The sequence below is a fragment of the Rana temporaria genome, chromosome 3 (genome assembly GCF_905171775.1).
Source record: "Rana temporaria chromosome 3, aRanTem1.1, whole genome shotgun sequence".
Classification (NCBI taxonomy): Eukaryota; Metazoa; Chordata; class Amphibia; order Anura; family Ranidae; genus Rana; species Rana temporaria.
In genome coordinates this window covers 18,205,744-18,228,596 of record NC_053491.1, presented here as the reverse complement: position 1 = coordinate 18,228,596, position 22,853 = coordinate 18,205,744, and the positions used below count along the sequence as shown (strand labels likewise).

Here is a 22,853-nt window from a genome sequence, read left to right as displayed (position 1 = left end):
CTATCAGTGCCACCTATCGGTGCCCATTGGTGTTGCCTATCAGTGCCCATCAGTCAGTGCCATCTATTAGTCCCCATTAGTCAGTGCCACCTATCAGTGCCCATCAGTCCGTGCCATCTATTAGTCCCCATCAGTCAGTGCCACCTATCAGTGCCCATCAATCAGTGCCATCTATTAGTCCCCATCACAGTCAGTAACACCTATCAGTGCCCATCACAGTCAGTGCCACCTATCAGTGCCCATCAGTCAAACTGTCACATGGCATTAAAAAAAAAGTGTCAGTAATCGGTATCGGCAAGTACATGAAAAAAAGTATCGGTACTTGTACTCAGTCCTAAAAAAGTGGTATCGGGACAACCCTAGTATATTTACTTTAACCCATTCAATACCGGGCACTTTCACCCCCCTTCCTGCTCAGACCAATTTTTAGCGCTGTCGCACTTTGAATGACAATTGCGCAGTCATGTAACGCTGTACCCAACCTAAATTTTTACCATTGTGTTCACACATATAGAGCTTTATTTTGGCGCTATTTATTCACCACTGAGTTTTTTTTTTTTGCTAATTAAACAAAAGACAGATTTTTTTTAAAAAACAATTACGTTTATCTTCGTTTCTGTTATAACATTTTGAAAATAAACAATTTGATAATGAATTGAGCCCAAAATGTATTCTGCTACATTTCTTTGGTGAAAATTACCCAGATCAGTGTGTATTATTAAAGCGGGAGTTCACCCGAAAAAAAAATTTTAACATTAGATTGAGGCTCATTTTGTCTAGGGGAATCGGGTGTTTTTTTTTAAAATCTAAGCAGTACTTACCGTTTTAGAGAGCGATTTTCTCCGCCGCTTCCGGTTATGGTCTTCGGGACTGGGCGTTCCTATTTGATTGACAGTCTTCTGACAGGCTTCCAGCGGTCGCATACATCGCGTCACGAGTAGCCGAAAGAAGCCGAACGTCGGTGCGGCTCTATACGGCCCCTGCGCACCGACGTTCGGCTACTTTCGGAAAATCGTGACGCGATGTATGCGACCGTCGGATGCCTGTCAATCAAATAGGAACGCCCAGTCCCGCAGCCCATACCCGGACGCGGCGGAGAAGATCGCTCTCTAAAACGATAAGTACTGCTTAGATTTTAAAAAAAAAACACCCGATTCCCCTTCACAAAATGAGAATCAATCTAAGGTTGAAAATTTACTTTTCGGGTGAACCTCCACTTTAAGTGTGCAGGAAAGTTACAGAGTCCACAAACCTTGGTATGTAGCGGGCATCACTAAATGGCGACCCGTCTCTCGCCCGAGCAACTGCTCTTTCCGGACCCAGTCTTCGCCACTGTCATTAGTAAAGCGGGGGCGGGACAATTCTGGACTGGGGGCGGGACCAGCACTGCATGGAGAGAGGCAGCTGCCTGAATAAACTTTTCACGTTAACTAGTCGGTGATTGGCTTCTAGGAGTGGTCCTAGCAACCAATCACTAGCTTGCTAATATGAAAAGTTACCCGGCAGCTCGCCTCTGCCTTACGTTCAGGATTGTCCCACCTCTTGATCATCACTCTGTGAAAGGTAGGATAGTGAAGGGAGGGGAGCAGGGTGAGTACATACGCACATGCCAATTATCATTTTTTTATTTCTGAAAAATAGTTTTATGTATTTATTTTTCTAATTTTACTTCACCAACTCAGACTATTGTGTTCTGAATTCTGATCCATCACATATAATTCAGATTAAAAAAACATTGAACTAAAGGCTTTAATATAACAGCAAAGGGGGTGAATACCTTTGCTAGGCACTGTGTGTGTGAGTGTGTATATATATATATATATATATATATATATATATATATATATATATATAGTTAAAGTGGTTGTAAAGGCACAAGGATTTTTTTCCTTCATACATTCTATGCATGAAGGTAAAAAACCTTCTGTGTGCAGCATCCCCCCCCCCCCCCCAATACTTACCTGAGCCCCCTCTGAATCTAGTGATGTCCATGAGAACCTTGACTTTCTGGGGACTCACACTCCTGATTGGCTTTTGGCAGCAGTGGGAGCCATTGGCCCCTGACTTGTACTTCTCTGTCAATCGCAGCCAGTGAGCTAATAGGGATACGGAGGGGGCAGGGCCAAGTGAATAGACACACTGAGCCGCGGCTTAGGAGCCCACCTGCTTGGGTGCCCCCCCCCCACGGCAAGCTGCTTGTTGTGGGGGCAGGAGGGAGGAGCCAGGAGCGCCAGCGTGGGACCCGAGAAGAGAAAAATCCAGGCTGCTCTGTGGAAAACCATTACACAGAGCAGGTGAGCGTAACATGTTTGTTATTTTAATGTAAAAAATAATAATTGGGGTTTAGTAACACTTTAACCACTTAAAGCGGAGGTTCACCCGTATATATTACTTTTTCCCCTTAGATGGATGCTCGTTTTGTCTAGGGGAATCGCCTAGATGTTTTAAAATATGAGCCGTACTTACCGTTTACGAGATGCATCTTCTTCCGTCGCTTCCGGGTATGGGCTGCGGGACTGGGCGCACCGACGTTCGGCTTCTTTCGGCTACTAGTGACGCGATGGATGCGACCGTCGGAAGCCTCTCGGAAGACTGTCAATCAAGAAGGAACGCCCGCTCCCGAAGACCCATACCCGGAAGCCGACGGAGAAGATGCATCTCGAAAACGGGTAAGTACGGCTCATATTTTAAAACAAATAGCCGATTCCCCTAGACAAAACGAGCATCCATCTAAGGGGAAAGGATCAAACAATAAATAAATGGGTGAACTCCCGCTTTAAGGACCGCCTCCTGCACATATAAGCCGGCAGAATGGCACGGCTGGGCACATGTACGTACAGGTACGTCTTGTACTAGTACCCAGACGTGGCTTGTGGGCGCGCGCCTGCGGCCCGGTCCGAAGCTTTGGGACCCGATCGCTGCTGGAGTCCCGCGATCGGTCCCCAGAGCTGAAGAACGGGGAGAGCCGTGTGTAAACACGACTTCCCCGTTCTTCACTGTGGTGGCTGCATCGATCGAGTGATCCCTTTTATAGGGGGACACAATTGATGACGTCACTCCTACAGCCCTTGTGGTTAACTCCCAAACTGCAATTGTCATTTTCACAGTAAACAATGCATTTTAAATGCATTTTTTGCTGTGAAAATGACAATGGTCCCAAAAATGTGTCAAAATTGTCCGAAGTGTCCGCCATAATGTCGCAGTCTCGAAAAAAATCGTTGATCGCCGCCATTAGTAGTAAAAAAAAAAAAAAAATTATAAAAATGCAATAAAACTATCCCCTATTTTGTAAACGCTATAACTTTTGCGCAAACCAATCAATAAACGCTTATTGCGTTTTTTTTTATACCAAAAATAGGTAAAAGAATACGTATCGGCCTAAACTGACGAAAAAAAACGTTTTTATATATTTTTGGGGGATATTTATTATAGCAAAAAGTAAAAAATATTGGGCCATATTCTGAGTATAGTTACGATGGAGTATCTCAGGATACTCCGTCGTATCTCTCTTTTTTGGCCCGCGTATCTATGCGAGTGATTCTTAGAATCATTTTCGCATAGATACGCTTAAGATCCGACATGTGTAAGTCACTTACACTGTCGGATCTTAAATGTAATTACCCAGCCGGCCGCTAGGTGGCGTTTACGTTCAGGACTCATTCGTTTATGCAAATGAGCCTGATACGCAGATTCCCAAACGAATTCGCGTTGCGTAACCGTCGCTAACGTCGTTTGCGTAAGCGTAAGGTTACCCCTGCTATATGAGGTGGTAACCTTACGCCAGTCCCACGTACGCCATGTTAAGTATGGCGTCGGGTCCGCGTCGTCTTTTCCCGTCGGGTACGTCGTTTCCCTAAGTCGTTCTTGAATACGACTTTACGTCAATGACGCACACGTCGGCGTCATTGACGTTTTACGCCGAGAACTAGAGCATGCGCACTGGGCTATTTTAAGCCCGGCGCATGCGCAGTTCGTTCGAATCGGGGGCGCGCTTAATTTAAATACAAGCCGCCCCCTTGGATTTACGCGGGGATACGCCGGGCCAATTACACTACGCCGCCCCAAACTACGGAGCAAGTGTTTGGGGAATACAGCACTTGCTCCTGTAGGTTGGGGCGGCGGAGTGTAAATGGCTACAAGAATATGGCCCATTGAATTTTTTTCAAAATTGTCGCTCTATTTTTGTTTATAGCGCAAAAAATAAAAACTGCAGAGGTGATCAAATACCACCAAAAGAAAGCTCTATGTGTGGGAAAAAAAGGACGCCAATTTTGTTTTGGGAGCCACGTCGCACGACCGCGCAATTGTCGGTTAAAGCGACGCAGTGCCGAATCGCAAAACCTGGCCATGTCCTCTAGCTGCCTAAAGGCAGGGCTGTCTTAATGAGAGGGCACACCTGGGCACTGCCCAGGGGCCCAATCTGCATGGGGGGACCCTGCACTTTCCCCAAAGCAGCTGGTCCTTGTGCCCACACTGCCCTGAAATTGGGGGCACTGAGAGTGATAGATGCAAAGAGGAGGCAGTCTGCCTCCTACCTACTTGATGTCTGTTTACCTGCACTGTCATCATTGTAGGGGCCCCAGAGCAATACTGTGCCCAGGGGCCCATGATTCTATTAAGACAGCCCTGCCTAAAGGTCCGGGTCTTAAGTGGTTAAACTGATCGTAAAAAGTCCCACAAGCCTTAGTGATATATCTTGTATTTTATGGACATTCTCATCCATCACTAATGTAGTTATTACTGGCCTGTACAGTTCTACAGTTCTATATGAATTAGAGCCCGGGAGTTAATCTTTTACATATTACGTTACATACTCCATCACAATCTAGGAGCAGCACATGACAAGAACAGACACCACATCTGTGCGGGGCCCTCGATCGCAGCCATGTGACGAGGATTGAAAGGACCCACATGGTTGGCAAACGCTGCCAGATGTCCTGCGTTATTATGGCTGCCTAGTGAATGGGACTGCCCATGTGGGGCTTATGAGGCCCCTGTGACTATAAGGTGTTTTACATATTTATTTTCACGGAGGCTTATATCCCTGCAGGAAACCCCAACCGCGCAGCTTTACAGGGCATGTTCGGTGCCAGAAAAGCAACGCTCCTCCGCAGAGGGCACCTGCCATATACTATGGGATCCTTATTCCGCTGATCGGTCTGCATATTTCGAAGGCTGAGAAACAGCAGGGGTTGAGCTCATACTTGTTGTTGCTGAAAACCAGTCATACATTCTTGTAATGTTCATGGTTGGGTAGTCATGGAAAGATATGCAATCTGCCTGAAAGTCAATCTGTTGCTGTTTTGCATTGTATTAGTCCCAGACACACACACACACACGGCGTGATTCTACTTCCTCTCTCGTTTTATTACAGTGCTAGAATGTTGGGTATTGGCAGGATTGTGGCGCGGATATAAACCAGGACAATGCTTGCTATGCTTGAGTTTTTGCTTTTCAAAAAAAAAAAATTTGTATGGTTTTATCAAAGTATTTATTGATAACCTAGCTCAATGATCTCCGAACTGCCTATTGCTAACCTATATCCAGCTATTGGGGCATTATATCACCCGCTCACACACAGGGCCGAATTCCAGACAAGGCCACAGAGACCAGGCCTGGGGGCGGCCCCGGCAACAGGGGGCAGGGATGGACTGGCCATCGGGACTACCAGGGGTTTCCCGGTGGGCCCAGTGGGCCGGTTACAGCGACCGCCTAATCTGCATCGGAGGTCCACGGCGATCTACCCGTCAATCGCCGACAGCTGGCGCCTGACGGGTAGATCGAGATTTAGCCAGCATGCAAAGTAGCGCAGGAAGCGTGTGTAATAAGTTCTCTCTCATGTCACTCTGCTCCCCGGCGGCCCTTCTTTCTTTTCGTCCATCCCCATTTGCTTGTGACATCATCTGGGATGGACGAGAAGAGAGGAGGGGCCGCCGGGGAGCAGAGTGACATGAGAGAGAACTTATTACACACGCTTCCTGAGATACTCTGCATGCTGGCTGGTAAACCATGTGCCCCATAATGTGTCCTGATGTGCCCTGTGCCCCGTGTCCTGATGTGCCCTGTGCCCCGTGTCCTGATGTGCCCCGTGTCCTGATGTGCCCTGTGCCCTGTGTCCTGATGTGCCCTGTGTCCTGATGTGCCCTGTGTCCTGATGTGCCCCGTGTCCTGATGTGCCCCGTGTCCTGATGTCCCCCTGTGTCCTGATGTGCCCCGTGTCCTGATGTGCCCTGTGCCCCGTGTCCTGATGTGCCCTGTGCCCCGTGTCCTGATGTGCCCTGTGCCCCGTGTCCTGATGTGCCCTGTGCCCCGTGTCCTGATGTGCCCTGTGCCCCGTGTCCTGATGTGCCCTGTGCCCCGTGTCCTGATGTGCCCCGTGTCCTGATGTGCCCTGTGCCCCGTGTCCTGATGTGCCCTGATGTGTGCTGTTCGCTGTGCCTCAATGTGGTGTGCCTTGATGTGCTGTACTCTGATGTAATGTGCCCCATGCCCTGATGTGCTGTGCCCTGTACCCTGATGTGCTGTGCCTTGATGTGCTGAGCTGGTGTGATGGTGTGTATGTGGGGGGGAGGGGGGTAGCATTGAAGGACCCGGCCTTGGGGAGGCAAAGGAAGTAAATCCGGTCCTGCTCACACAAGACACTATTCCTTCCACTGACCCCAAAGATGAGACACTATTCCTTCCACTGACCCCAAAGATGAGGCACTATTCTTTCCACTGACCACAAAGACGAGGCACTATTCCTTCCACTGACCCCAAAGATGAGTCACTATTCTTTCCACTGACCACAAAGATGAGGCACTATTCCTTCCACTGACCCCAAAGATGAGACACTATTCCTTCCACTGACCCCAAAGATGAGTCACTATTCTTTCCACTGACCACAAAGACGAGGCACTATTTTTTCCACTGACCCCAAAGATGAGGCACTATTCCTTCCACTGACCCCAAAGATGAGGCACTATTCTTTCCACTGGCCCCAAAGATGAGGCACTATTCTTTCCACTGACCCCAAAGATGAGGCACTATTCCTTCCACTGACCCCAAAGATGAGGAACTATTCCTTCCACTGACCACAAAGACGAGGCACTATTCTTTCCACTGACCCCAAAGATGAGGCACTATTCTTTCCACTGACCCCAAAGATGAGGCACTATTCTTTCCACTGACCACAAAGACGAGGCACTATTCCTTCCACTGACCCCAAAGATGAGGCACTATTCTTTCCACTGACCCCAAAGATGAGGCACTATTCTTTCCACTGACCCCAAAGATGAGGCACTATTCTTTCCACTGACCCCAAAGATGAGGCACTATTCTTTCCACTGACCCCAAAGATGAGGCACTATTCTTTCCACTGACCCCAAAGATGAGGCACTATTCTTTCCACTGACCCCAAAGACGAGGCACTACTCTTTCCACTGACCCCAAAGACGAGGCACTACTCTTTCCACTGACAACAACATGATGGCATAATTGCTCCCACTGACACCAATGATGGGGCACTATTCCTTCCACTGACACCAATGATGGAGCACTATTCCTTCCACTGACACCAATGATGGAGCACTATTCCTTCCACTGACACCAATGATGGGGCACTATTCCTTCCACTGACACCAATGATGGGGCACTATTCCTTCCACTGACACCAATGATGGAGCACTATTCCTTCCACTGACACCAATGATGGAGCACTATTCCTTCCACTGACACCAATGATGGAGCACTATTCCTTCCACTGACACCAATGATGGAGCACTATTCCTTCCACTGACACCAATGATGGAGCACTATTCCTTCCACTGACACCAATGATGGAGCACTATTCCTCCCACTGACACCAATGATGGAGCACTATTCCTTCCACTGACACCAATGATGGAGCACTATTCCTTCCACTGACATAAAGGACGTAATACTAAGACACCAACGGTTACCCAATCAGGAGAGAGAGGGGGCTGGACCAAACACAGCTCCATGTCTGAATGGACACACGGAACTGCGGCTCGGCTCGGCTGCCCCCATAGCAAGCTGCTTGCTGTGGGGGAACGCTACAGCAGAAAGGGACCAGGAGCCGAAGAGGCACCTGAGAAGAGGAGGTTCTAGGCTGCTTTTTGCAAATCCATTACCCAGAGGAGCCAAGTATAACATGCTTCGTTTTTTTTTTATATAAAAATAACAGACTTTAGAATCACTTTAAGGTGAAAAACCTTAAAGCGAAACTTCAAGGGGTTGTAAAGGTCAGTTTTTTATTTTCTAAATAGGTTCCTTTAAGCTTGTGCATTGTTGGTTCACTTACCTTTTCCTTCCATTTCCCTTCTAAATGTTTTTTTTTTCTTTGTCTGAATTTCTCACTTCCTGTTTCTCCTCGGTAAGCTTGCCCCCATCATCCGAGCCGTTCTGGCTGGGGGTTAGTCAGCGTGCTCGCCCCCTCCCTTGGGACTACATCCCTGCGGGGGAGAAGCTTCTCCCCGCAGGGATGTAGTCCCAAGGGAGGGGGCGAGCACGCTGACTAACCCCCCCCCCCCAGCCAGAACGGCTCGGATGATGGCGGTCAATCTTACTGAGGAGAAACAGGAAGTAAGAAATTCAGACAAAGGAAAAAAAACATTTAGAAGGGAAATGGAAGGAAAAGGTAAATGAACCAACAATGCACTAGCTTAACCCCTTCCATTCCAGGCACTTACGCACCTTCCTGCCCAACCCGCTTTCAGCGCTGTCGCAATTTGAATGAAAATTGCGCGGTCATGCTACACTGTACCCAAATGAAATTGGCGTCCCTTTTTTCCCCACAAATAGAGCTTTCTTTTGGTGGTATTTGATCACCTCTGCGATTTTTTTTTTTTGCGTAGTAACTAAAAAAAGACTAAAAATTTTGAAAAAAATTACGTTTTTATTTTTTGTTAATTTTTTGGTAAATAAGTAAATTTTCTCTTTCAATTACGGGCACTGATATGGCGGCACTGATGTGCACCGATGAGATGGCACTGATGGACATCGATGAGGTAGTACTGATGGGTACCAATGAGGTGGCACTGATTGGTGACGCTAATATGCGGCACTCATGGGCGGCACTGATGGGCACTCATGGGCGGCACAGATGGGCACTCATGGGTGGCACTGATGGGTACTCATGGGTGGCACGGATGGGCACTGTGGGGTGGCACGGATGGGCACTGTGGGGTGGCACGGATGGGCACTGTGGGGTGGCACGGATGGGCACTGTGGGGTGGCACTGATGGACACTGTGGGGTGGCACTGATGGACACTGTGGGGTGGCACTGATGGACACTGTGGGGTGGCACTGATGGACACTGTGGGGTGGCACTGATGGATACTGTGGGGTGGCACTGATGGACACTGTGGGGTGGCACTGATGGATCCATGTTGCCAGTCAGTGCCCATTTGCGGACACTGATTGGCATCTTTTTTTTTTTTTACTGCCCTTTTTTTATTTTATTTTTACTGACTTTTTTTTTTGCCCTTCTCTGGTGGTCCAGGGTGGCGATCCGAGGGGGGGCTGCGCTGATAAACAATCAGCCCGAACCCCCCTGTCAGGAGAGCCGCCGATCGGGTCTCCTCTACTCACGTCTCTCAGACGCGAGTGAGGAAGAGCCGATCAACGGCTCTTCCTGTTTACATCGTGATCAGCCGTGATTGGACACGGCTGATCACGTGGTAAAGAGCCTCCACCGAAAGCTCTTTACCGAGATCGGAGATGCAAGGTGTCAGACTGACACCCCACATCACCAATCGCTGTGCGCGCACGGGCATGAAATCCTGCAGGACATCACTAGACGTCCAGTCAGGATTTCAGAACCACTTCCCGGACCTCAATCTGTTATTGATCGGGTGGGAAGTGGTTAAAGGAACCAGTTTAGAAAATAAAAAACGAACCTTTACAACGCCTTTCAGTAATTTTTTCATCTTTCCATCTATTAAATCTTCTGCCCTTTTTAACTTTGGATAGTAAAACATTTTTTTTCTGCCAGTAAATACCTTATACAGCCCAAACGTGCAGCATGCAGAAACGCATCTAAATGCCCCAAAAACGCACCAGAACATATTCCAGCGAGAAAAAAGCGTGCATGCAGAAACGCATTCAGAGTGAGTGTGGTGCTAAAACGCACCCAGAACACATCTTTGTTGTTGATTCCAGTGATTTTGTGGGATATTGCTCATTCCTTAGCGACATCATGTCTCTTCTTTTTTCAGCTCGTATTTCCCAATAGTGAGTCAGCATGTACCCCAACCCAGAGCGTTACCAGCGACCTTTCCTTCTATTGCTGGCGTTTTCGTATGTGCTTTCATTCATAGGCATCCAAGAATGACTAAGTGCTTCTGACACGGCTTCTAAGGAACCTCACACAGTTCTGAGCTCTGGCTTTTAGACATTACAGGATTAACAACGAAGGTTTAAGGCAGGCAGCAGCCAGTGGCCCAGATTCAGGTAGCAATTGCGTCTGCGTAACCATAGTTACGCAGCGCAATTGCTTACTTGCGCCGACGTTTCGAATGCTCCTGATTCAGGAACCTCGTTACGCCGACTGCAGCCTAAGATATGACTGGCATAAGGCTCTTATGCCAGTCATATCATAGGCTGCATTCTTACGTTAGCCGCTAGGGGGCGTTCCCGTAGTGGTCAGCGTATAGTATGCAAATGGCATACTAACGCCGATTCACTACCCTGCGTACGCAGTTTACGTTGTTTCCGTTCGTCGGGTTTCGCGTAAAGGCTGCTCCTGCTATTAGCAGGGGCAGCCAATGCTACGTATACCCGTCGTTCCCGCGTCGCAAAGTTTAAATTTAACGTAGTTTGCGTAAGTGAATCGTGAATGGCGCTGGACGCCATTTACGTTCACTTTGAAGCAAATGACGTCCTTGCGACGTCATTTGCCGCAATGCACGTCGGGAAAGTTTCCCGACGGAGCATGCGCACTACGTTCGGCGCGGGAACGCGCCTAATTTAAATGATCCGCGCCCCCTACGGGATCATTTAAATTACGCGCCCTTACGCCGGGCATTTTTGAGGAGCGCCCACGCAAATTACGTGTCTACTGTTTCGTGAATGAAGCGTAGCGCAGATAATTTGCGGGGGCGCAGGGCAAAAACGGGACGCTGCGCCTCCGTAAGAAGTGCGCAGCGGTACCTGAATCTGGCCCATTGTTCCTGGAAAATACACACAAGGTTTCACCCACTATTCATAGGAGGTGTACAGTCTGGTCTGAGCAGGATGGACAACGCTCAGATAACTGCGCTTACCGTGATTATCTGTTATTCTAAAAATGATCACTTCTACAATATGAAACCTCTAAAAAGAAAAATGAACAAAGCATATCCTTCTATAGTGTGCACCAGCCCAGGGGTCGACAATATCTGGGCGCCAGGTCGCAATTGCGACAAGAAATTGTGACCTGGCGCCCGCTACCGCCGGTAACTGAGGCCGCGAAGCCGGGGCCTCAATTACCGGCCGCCGCGGGCCTGCCGCGATCGCGCGGCGGGGGGAGGTGGGGGCGCACGGAGGCACATGATCCTGTGTCTCCGTGCGCCGCCACCACTCCCGCCGCGCGATCGCCGGTAATTGAGGCCCCGGCTTCGCGGCCTTGTGAAGTCCCAAGCTTTCCCTTCTGTGAGCTGGCTCCATCTGGTGGTGGCCGTTGGCATTACATGTTAAAGTGGAGTTCCACCCATAAATATTACATTACATCAGTAGTTTTAAAAAAAAATGTCATTAGTCCTTTAAGAATTTTTTTTTTTTATAGATGCCTTCAAAGTGTTGTTGCTAGGCAGAATAGTTAATCTTCCCACTTCCTGCACCTAGGTGCTTAATGCTTCCTAACCTACACCGCACAGACTCCTGGGAATGTAGTGGGTGTAACTTTCCAGGAGTCTGTGCACTCCCCAGTCCCAAAGAATCATGTGACTTGGACAGCACAGGTGCTGAAACCTGATCTGACACTGCTTGTGCAGCACTGAGCATGTGCGAGATCTGCAAGGCTGAAATCCAGGAAGTCATACAGTCTGGCTTCATGATGCCCACACTTAAGATGGCCCCAGTCAATTTCTATTTTATAAAGTGTCTAAATGCTGTAACAACCTAACAAAACGGACCTTCGTTTACAGACTAACTTTACTAGAATACATTAAGCTTGTGTATTACAGGGGCATTTATATTTAAAAAGTGAAATTGTGGCCGGAACTCCGCTTTAAACAGCAATTCTGAGTACAAAATTACAATTTTCACTGCCATCACCTTTCCTCACATTTGAACCCCCAAACATTATATATTTTTTTTAATTCTAACACCCTAGAGAATAAAATGGCGATCATTTCAATACTTTCTGTCAGGCCGTATTTGCGCAGTGGTCTTTCAATCGCACTTTTTTGGGGAAAAAAATACACTTTTTTTTAATTAAAAAATAAGACAACAGTAAAATTATCCCCAATTTTTTTATATTGTGAAAGATAATGTTACGCCGCGTAAATTGATACCCAACATGTCACGCTTCAAAATTGCGTCCGCTCGTGGAATGGCGACAAACTTTTACCCTTTAAAATGTCCATAGGCGACGTTTAAAAAAAAAAACTACAGGTTGCATGTTTTGAGTTACAGAGGAGGTCTAGGGCTAGAATTATTGCTGTCGCTCTAACGATCGCGGCGATACCTCACATGTGTGGTTTGAATACCGTTTACATATGCGGGCGCTGCTCACGTATTTGTGTTCGCTTCTGCACGCAAGCTCGTCGGGACGGGGCGCGTTTTCTGGCTCCTAACTTTTTTAGCTGGCTCCTAGATTCCAAGCAAATTTGTCAAACCCTGCACTAGCCTCAATCCAAAGCACCTGGTGTGATTTCTTTCTACTTTCTCATACCTCTGCTATCTGAGTGACTTCTGCCATTCTATGCCAGGGGTCTCAAACTTTTGCAGCTGTTGCAGAAACTACAAGTCCCATGAGGCACTGGAAGGCTGACAGTTACAAGCATGACTCCCAAAGGCAGAGGTATGATGGGACTTGTAGTTCCGCAACAGCTGAAGGTCTGCAGTTTTACACCCCTGATCTATGCTGACCAGCCAATCCCAGGAAGACGGCCTGCTCTCCCCCCTCTTCAGCGCGCAGCAGGTGATTGACAGCTTTAGCTGTGGATGTTTCCTTGAAGCGGAAGTTCCGCCACATTTTTTTTTTTTTAAAGCCAGCAGCTACAAATACTGCAGCTGCTGACTTTTAAAATATAGACACTTACCTGTCCAGGGCGCCCGCGATGTCGGCAGCCGAGGACGAGCAATCGCTCGTCCCTCGGCTGCACCCGCCGCCATCCTCGGTGAGGGAATCGGGAAGTTGAAGCGTTACGGCTTCACTGCCCGGTTCCCTACTGCGCATGTGCGAGTAGCGCAGCGCGCCGTCACTGGTCCCTGCTCTCTCGGGCAACAGTGTGTTTCCCAGAAGACAGCAGGGGCTGCGAGTAGGGGCGTGGCTGCCGCACTAGTGTATTCCTGGAAGTAGGTGCAAATCTTCACCCAAAAAATAAGGGGAAAGGATCCGCGCTTAGGAATAATATTAAGCTGCTGCCTCCCTGACAAGCCTCAAAGAGACCTGGAATTAGCAAAGGAATGGGGTTTAGGGATGTTGGCGCTGCTTAGGTTGGTTGGTGAATATCCACGAGATGTCCTGTGTATTGTAAGTTAATTGTAGGGAAACTTCAGAGTACTAGGAGAGACCAATGAGGATGAGTCTCCTAGACCTGTGCGTTATTATGGCCAAACGTCCAGGTGCTGTCCCCTGTTAATGCTTGTATTCAGCACTGGTGACCCAATGATCTGTTGGTTCTTCCAGTGGGAATATTACATTTATATCCAAAGGGTGGGAAGGTAGCCAATAATATTAAATCTCTGAGCTAGCAACACTATATAATTGATTCCAATGTGTAGCCTCACAATATGATGTGCGATGAGTACACAGATCCAGATAATGGGTACAAGATGTAAGACCTCCGCAATTGTTTAGAATAAAAAAGATTATTTTTTGCAATAAATGTGTAAGATGGTTAGGTGTTCCCCGTGACACCGTGCGTTATGTGATATTGCAATACTATACTGTGGTTTAGATAAATGATCAATAAATGAAAATAATTAAAGATGCATAGTCCAGGACCCTGTGCAGGTAGGCAAGGTACGTTGTGTTATAAAATCTCCCGTGTAAGTCTGCTCTTACCAAAGAGCGTGTATATAAAGGTAGGTATCTGGACAAAATATAAAATAGAGTAAAATAACACCAAAAATTGGTCTCAATTTTTGGTGTTATTTTACTCTATTTTATATTTTGTCCAGATACCTACCTTTATATACACGCTCTTTGGTAAGAGCAGACTTACACGGGAGATTTTATAACACAACGTACCTTGCCTACCTGCACAGGGTCCTGGACTATGCATCTTTAATTATTTTCATTTATTGATCATTTATCTAAACCACAGTATAGTATTGCAATATCACATAACGCACGGTGTCACGGGGAACACCTAACCATCTTACACATTTATTGCAAAAAATAATCTTTTTTATTCTAAACAATTGCGGAGGTCTTACATCTTGTACCCATTATCTGGATCTGTGTACTCATCGCACATCATATTGTGAGGCTACACATTGGAATCAATTATATAGTGTTGCTAGCTCAGAGATTTAATATTATTGGCTACCTTCCCACCCTTTGGATATAAATGTAATATTCCCACTGGAAGAACCAACAGATCATTGGGTCACCAGTGCTGAATACAAGCATTAACAGGGGACAGCACCTGGACGTTTGGCCATAATAACGCACAGGTCTAGGAGACTCATCCTCATTGGTCTCTCCTAGTACTCTGAAGTTTCCCTACAATTAACTTACAATACACAGGACATCTCGTGGATATTCACCAACCAACCTAAGCAGCGCCAACATCCCTAAACCCCATTCCTTTGCAAATCTTCACCCCCCTCCCCCCTGAAAGATGCCAAATGTGACTGCGCATGTGCGAGCAGCGCGGCGCGCCGTCACTGGTCCCCGCTCTCTCGGGGGAACAGTGTGTTTTCCAGAAGACAGCAGGGGCTGCGGGTAGGGGCGTGGCTGCCGCACTAGTGTATTCCTGGAAGTGGGTGCAAATCTTCACCCCCCCTCCCCCCTGAAAGATGCCAAATGTGACACCGGGGGGGGGGGGGGGGGGGGGTTTATAAAAGCGGAAGTTCAATTTTTGGGTGGAACTCCGCTTTAAAAGACTGTGTATATGGGGGGGGGGGTCCATTCCCCCCACTAATGACTTAGATTACACTCAGCTCCCTGCTCTATGCAGTGCAGTGTGTGACTATCAGATTCTCACCCCCTGCCTTCTGAAGCTCAGAAATGCTGTGTAAATCCTGGAGTTCCGAATGTTCAAAGTGCACAATTTACACAGCATTTCTGAGCTTCAGAAGGCAGGGGGCGGGGATGTCATACACATTGCACAACAAGAAGCTGAGTGTAATCTGAGACCTGAGTGGAGAGAATGGACACACTAGTGTGGGTAAATGGCACGTTTAGCACCACATCCCTTGAATAAATAATTTGAGCAGAGAGATTGGTTAACATAAATATGTATGTATTATAGTTTGGTCCTGTTGTGTCTCCTGTGGTCACACAAAATTACACTGTCTGCAGATGATCTTGTTTTTGGTTAACAATAAGTGTGGAGGGCAAGCGCGAAACGGCCTAAAATAGTGAATAAATATGTGAATGCACCGTATGTTGTGTTTTACAGTCACCATACTATTTAATTTCTGATATAGCTTCTAGATCAGCGTTTCTCAATTCCAGTCCTCAAGGTGCCCCAACAGGTCATTTTTTCAGGATTTCCCTCAGATGAAATGGCTGTGGCATAGGCGTGTGCCAGGTGTGCCTGGGCACACCCTAATCACCCTGTGTTGTGCAGATTGCACCGAAATATACTGCGTTAAACATGCACTAACGCACAGAAAAATACAGCATTAAACGGCACATAACACACCGAAATATACAACGTTAAACGTGCACTAATGCACAGAAATATGCTGCATTAAACGTGCAGTAACACACTGGAATATACTGCGTTAAACATGCAGTAATGCACAGAAATATACTGCGTTAAGGGTGCAGTAACACACTGAAATATACTGCATTAGGCGTGCAGTAACGCACAAAAATAGACCCCTGATATTTCACCAAAGCTCCCTAATGGGGCTCCTAAAATAAAATAAATATATAATAATAAAAAAAAAAACCTAATGACAACGTCCACCGCTCTGCTGACACCATCAGTATACTGTATATACACATGCAAATATGTTTGAGCTTTGGGGTGCACACCTTAATGCAGGGGTTGACAAATTTGCTTGGAATCCAGGAGCCAGCTAAAAAAGTTAGGAGCCAGAAAACGCACCCCGTCCCGACGAGCTTGCGCGCAGAAGCGAACACATACGTGAGCAGCGCCCGCATATGTAAACGGTGTTAAAACCACACATGTGAGGTATCGCCGCGATTGGTAGAGCGAGAGCAATAATTCTAGCCCTAGACCTCCTCTGTAACTCAAAACATGCAACCTGTAGATTTTTTTTAAATGAGATTTAAAAGGGTAAAAGTTTGTCAGCATTCCACGAGCGGATGTAATTTTGAAGCGTGACATGTTGGGTATGAATTTACTCGGCGTAACATTATCTTTCATAATATAACAAAAATGGGGATAACTTTACTGTTGTCTTATTTTTTAATTAAAAAAGGTGTAATTTTTTCCCAAAAAAGTGCGCTTGTAAGACCGCTGCGCAAATACGGCATGACAGAAAGTATTGCAACGATCGCCATTTTATTCTCTAGGGTGTTAGGATAAAAAATATATATAATGTTTAGGGGTTCTAATTAGAGGGAAGGAGATGGCAGTGAAAATAGTGAAAAATGACATTAGAATTGCTGTTTAACTTGTAATGCTTAACTTGTAATACCAACGGCCACCACCAGATGGCGCCAGCTCACACATCTGGTGGTAATAACTTGTAATACCAACGGCTCACCACCAGATGGCGCCAGCTCATCTTCCAAGCCAAGTCGCCAGGACACTATTTCTAGTCGCCATGGCGACCTGGCGCCCGGGATTTGTCGATCCCTGCCTTAATGCAATAGGCTGCGCCCACCTATGGGCTGTGGCAATTACTAAGGCAGTCAAACTGATCAAATCACCTGTGCAAAATAATAGAAAACGTGAAAGCCTGAAAACATGACCTGTTGGGGGCGCCTTGAGCACTGGAGTTGAGAAACACTGATCTAGATCAACTAGTGGTCATCAAAATCCCCAGTGGGCGAAACATGTTCGGAGTCCATATCGTCATACTTCTGCACAAATGAATACACCAACGACCAGGTGAAACTTGATGTCGGCCAAGTTGCACTGACCTGCAGCTCTTGCGATTTCAAGTAAAGTTGCCCGATTCCAAAGCCGCATTCATTGTGAACAATGGCTAAAGTTTTTTTTTATGATGTAATGAATGTATGTGTTGGAGATTTTATTCTAATATTTGATTCTATTGTTTCCCCCGTGCGCAGGACAGCCCCGATTCCTTCAAGATTTGTGTCGGATTAAAATTCGCCACTGTATAGGACTGCAGAACCTCAAGCTACTGGATGAGCTCCCCATTGCCAGGGTCATGAAGGACTACTTAAAACACAAATACGATGACGTCTGAGTTGCGGGTGGGTGTGTCCCCCCCCCCCCCGCAGCAGAGACTTTGTTGCGTCATTTCAGATTTGATTATTCCAAAACTGAGGGTAGGCTGTTGTCTTGCACAAGTATATCCTATGCAATTTCTGATGTGGGTTGGAGTCAGAAGGCAGGTATACATTTTTATATATATATTTTTTTTTTTGTTTAATATTATTTTCCCTGTTCTTTTTTTTATTTTTATTTTATATGGTGTGATAGAAAGTCTTAACCTCTTAAGGTCCACACTTTCACTTGAAAAACAAAAAAAAAAAAGAGAGAAAAGAAAACACTTAACACTTTATGAAACTTTCTTTGTTCTCATACCCGACTCAGAGCAAACGTGGCCCCCCTCTCTTCAAACGTGGCCCTGTTACCCGCCTGCACCAATGGCAGCCATTGTATGGAAGGAGCAGCTCATCAGTTTTGCTAGGAGCACGCCTCCACGTCATTACTGGTTCTTAGCGATTTGCTGGGCTGCGTTTCGTCACTGCGTTTCAACCTATAAAAATGGCAGCCGGCGTTGTACGTAGATCGCAGGGAACGCGTTACAAACCAAATTTGTGGATGATTTTTTTGCTGTAAGGCATGCACTGGTGATAAGACGCAGGCTAATCTAATGTTAGCCAATAGAAGAAAGGTTTGTGTACCTCTTTGAAAATATTTTTTATGTCCGAAAAAGCACTGCTGAAGGACGAACCAAACTTTAGGTTAAACCTTGCTGTGGTTTTTTTTTTTTTTTTTTTTTTTCTTCGTTTGGAGACCTCAAAGTCATTTGTGTAAATGGTAATCAGCCAGTTGGCTGAAATTTGTTCTTTCAGATAATTTTTCTTTACAAAATAAGCAGTTAAAAAAAAAAATAGCCCCTCCCCCCCCTCCCGTGCACGAGGCTCTGCGGCTGGAGAACACAGGCTCACCATCAAGACCCCCTATTAAAGTGTTTGATGGTGGACAGGGCTGGGTGGTGCACTTAGCGGTACTTTCATTTAGGGGAGGAGTATGCGCCCAGAGATGAATCTCCGGAATGCAGACTGCATGCGTTTTGGGCATCGGACCCAGATGCATACTCCCCTAGGCATATATACCATCAGGGCTTTTTTTTCCCCCTCAAAGAACAGGAGAAGGCACGCCCCGCTTTCAGCTAACCCCTTGTCTCTGCCCCTACCCACCTTCAAGCACCGTCCCTGGGTACCACTCCCCACCTATCTGTACCGTCTCTACAGAATATCATTTTGTGTTTAGTAATTTGTATAGAAATGTTAACAAGAAAAGTAAAATAGATTCCCTGCAGCCGGCAACAATATACCCCTTCCAACAAAAATGTACCCCTTCCAACAACTATATACCCCATCCAACAACAATATACCCCTTCCAACAACTATACACCCCTTCCAACAACTATATACCCCTTCCAACAACAATATACCCCTTCCAACAACTATACACCCCTTCCAACAACTATACACCCCTTCCAACAACTATACACCCCTTCCAACAACTATACACCCCTTCCAACAACTATACACCCCTTTCCAACAACTATATACCCCTTCCAACAACTATATACCCCTTCCAACAACAATATACCCCTTCCAACAACTATATACCCCTTCCAACAACAATATACCCCTTCCAACAACTATATACCCCTTCCAACAACTATATACCCCTTCCAACAACTATATACCCCTTCCAACAACTATACACCCCTTCCAACAACTATACACCCCTTCCAACAACTATATACCCCTTCCAACAAGAATATACCCCTTCCAACAACCATATACCCCTTCCAACAACCATATACCCCTTCCAACAACCATATACCCCTTCCAACAACAATATACCCCTTCCAACAACAATATACCCCTTCCAACAACTATATACCCCTTCCAACAACTATATACCCCTTCCAACAACAATATACCCCTTCCAACAACTATACACCCCTTCCAACAACTATACACCCCTTCCAACAACTATATACCCCTTCCAACAACTATATATCCCTTCCAACAACAATATACCCCTTCCAACAACTATATACCCCTTCCAACAACTATATACCCCTTCCAACAACTATATACCCCTTCCAACAACAATATACCCCTTCCAACAACAATATAACAATATACCCCTTCCAACAACTATATACCCCTTCCAACAAGAATATACCCCTTCCAACAACCATATACCCCTTCCAACAACCATATACCCCTTCCAACAACCATATACCCCTTCCAACAACAATATACCCCTTCCAACAACTATATACCCCTTCCAACAACTATATACCCCTTCCAACAACAATATACCCCTTCCAACAACTATACACCCCTTCCAACAACTATACACCCCTTCCAACAACTATACACCCCTTCCAACAACTATACACCCCTTCCAACAACTATACACCCCTTTCCAACAAAAAAACTCCCCAGCAAAAATGGCGGGAAGGAGAGGAGGGAAGCTGGCAGCACTGCAGGGGTAGGGAGGCACACAGGGTGGCCTGGACAGTAGGGAGGGCGATTGGTGTGGCGGGTGGGGGATCTCGGCCCCCCTCCCTCTGCATAGCTTGGCTCATGGAAGAGAGCTCAGGTGGGCTATGGAAGCCCAGAGCGGCACTCAGATCTCCTTCTCCTGCCTCTCAGTGGGGGATCTCGGCCCCCCTCCCTCTGCAAAGCTTGGCTCGTGGAAGAGAGCACAGGCAGGCAATGGAAGCCCAGAGCGGCGCTATAAAAAGGTACCCGACACAATACATTTTACTTTACTTCACAACAGGGGTTTCCTGTCAGGCAGGGAGGGAGAGGGGTAGTAGAGAAGACCACACAAAAAATAGCAAGCCCAACCCCAAAAATAAGCCCTACCGTGTGTTTTTGGTTCCCAAAATTAATATAAGACCAGGGCTTATTTTCGGGGAAACACGGTATATACCCCTTCCAACAACAATATACCCCTTCCAACAACAATATACCCCTTCCAACAACAATATACCCCTTCCAACAACTATATACCCCTTCCAACAACTATATACTCCTTCCAACAACAATATACCCCTTCCAACAACTATATACCCCTTCCAACAACTATATACCCCTTCCAACAGCTATATACCCCTTCCAATAACAATATACCCCTTCCAACAACTATATACCCCTTCCAATAACAATATACCCCTTCCAACAACAATATACCCCTTCCAACAACCATATACCCCTTACAACAACCATATACCCCTTACAACAACCATATACCCCTTTCCAACAAAAAAACTCCCCAGCAAAAATGGCGGGAAGGAGAGGAGGGAAGCTGGCAGCACTGCAGGGGTAGGGAGGCACACAGGGTGGCCTGGACAGTAGGGAGGGCGATTGGTGTGGCGGGGGGCAATTACTGGAACAGATCCTTTGTATGGCCTTCTCTGCAGCAGCTGAAAGACTTGAGGAGGGAGAGGGGGGAAAAGCCAGCTTTCAGCTGCAGAGAGAGCCATACAGGGGATTGGTTCCAGTAACTGCCCCCCTGCCTGACCAACCTACCTCCCTGCCCACTTTTGATTCACCCTGCTGGTATGAGCCCTGTACAGGAGGACTGGTGGCACCCCCTTATCTATGACCCTTCTTCCAGCACACCCCAGAACCCCTTGCCATTACATATATACAGTGATGGAGATGCTGGAATGGCATTCCCCCACATTCCCACTAAAAGCCCTGCATACCACCAGGTGCACCACAAGCTCTGTCCACCGCAGAAGTTGTCAGACTCTCATAGTCTAGAACAGGGGTCTCTAAACTGTGGCCCGAGGGCCAGATGTGGCCCTCTGGGTAGCCTTGGGGCACTATTCCTCCCACTCACAGCAACAATAGGGCATTTTTTCTTCTATGGATACCAATGATGGGATACTATTCCTCCTACTAATAGGGGCACCACTCCTATTGACCACCAACCCTGAGGCCATATTTATTCTCACTGATGATGGGCTCATGACATTTTCTGCCCCTGCTGGCCACAATCCGGCCCCCCTAAAGTCTGAAGGAAAATAAACTGGCCCTTTGTTTGAAAAGTTTGGAGACCCCTGGTCTAGAAGATGAGCCTGTACCCTCCAGCAAGCGCCAAAGCCCCATGCACGGCCTGGGAGGCGTGTCTCATGGCCATTTCCACCAATCAGATCAAGTGGAATTCAATTAGCCCACTCGCTGCTCAGTTTGAATCACTGGAAGATGAACCTCAGGGGCCGGAATATGGGGTCGACCCGCCTACAGAACTTAGTCCTGTAGAAAGAACTGCCCACTAAATGACAAAAAAGTGTGAATAGCAGCAAATCATATAAACTGTCCAATAAAAACTATTCTTTATGTGAAAAGATTATAATCACAAAATAGATCCCTTTTGGGTGTATTCTGCCATTATTACTTTTTTTTATATATAAAGGTTAAAGAGCTTGACCCGAAAATGACAAAGTCTGAACTTAGTCTGGAAGGAATCTGTCTCTCCTCGATTCTCAGCAGTTATAGTTCAGGCAGATATCAGGTCTTGTGTTGCCCCCCCCCCCCCAATCTTATTATTTCTAGGATTGACTATTCAGGAGACATTTAATATCCATGAGAAAAATATAATAGCTAATTTTGTAATCTTTTCTATATGGATCAGTCAGCAGAGTTAATCCATTCATGGAACCAAGCAACTTGGTTACATCAAAAAAACAAAAAAAAATTCCCTGTGCTATGATATGTATCACTTTTTTAGGCAGCATTATGTTTGCAGTTTAAACATAGTTTTATCCCTTACCTCTGCTCCGTGACTTTGTTTTCTCTTATGTGTATGGTGCTATGGTGTCTTATTTATATACATAAATAATAAAAGTTAAATTTTGAGAAATGACATGCTGTGTATCATTTCGGTAATGGGAAAGATGACGATTGTTTTATTTTTTTAAATCTTTTTGAAGTTAAAAATTAAAAAAAAAATATATATATATATACACTACATACTCCCCTCCTTGCTGCAGCTGTCCCCCACCGTCTTTAAGCCCAAGAACTGAGCGATCACATGATAACTTTCCACTCTGTTCTTGGTCTTCTTGGAGCAGAGAGCGGTGCCCCTCTAGTGCCCTCTGG

The 22,853-nt window shown here is 46.4% G+C and overlaps 2 protein-coding genes across 4 annotated transcripts in view; both read left to right on the top strand.

Annotated features, from left to right (window-relative positions):
* The window catches only part of ASB7 (ankyrin repeat and SOCS box containing 7), a 70,798-nt gene extending 50,983 nt beyond the window's left edge, over window positions 1-19,815 (top strand). For all 3 annotated transcript variants that reach the window (XM_040342322.1, XM_040342323.1, XM_040342321.1), the window contains exon 6: window positions 17,589-19,815. In XM_040342322.1, coding sequence (XP_040198256.1) covers window positions 17,589-17,728 — 140 coding nt within the window. In that variant the 3' untranslated portion in view covers window positions 17,729-19,815. The remainder of the gene's footprint in view (window positions 1-17,588) is intronic.
* Window positions 18,362-21,695, top strand: LOC120930331 (DNA-directed RNA polymerase II subunit RPB1-like). Its single transcript, XM_040341531.1, has 3 exons — window positions 18,362-18,382; window positions 18,818-20,033; window positions 20,693-21,695. Exons 1-3 carry the CDS (start codon window positions 18,362-18,364, stop codon window positions 20,866-20,868), a joined length of 1,413 nt encoding a protein of 470 aa, XP_040197465.1. The 3' UTR covers window positions 20,869-21,695.
* Window positions 21,696-22,853: the final 1,158 nt, after the last annotated feature.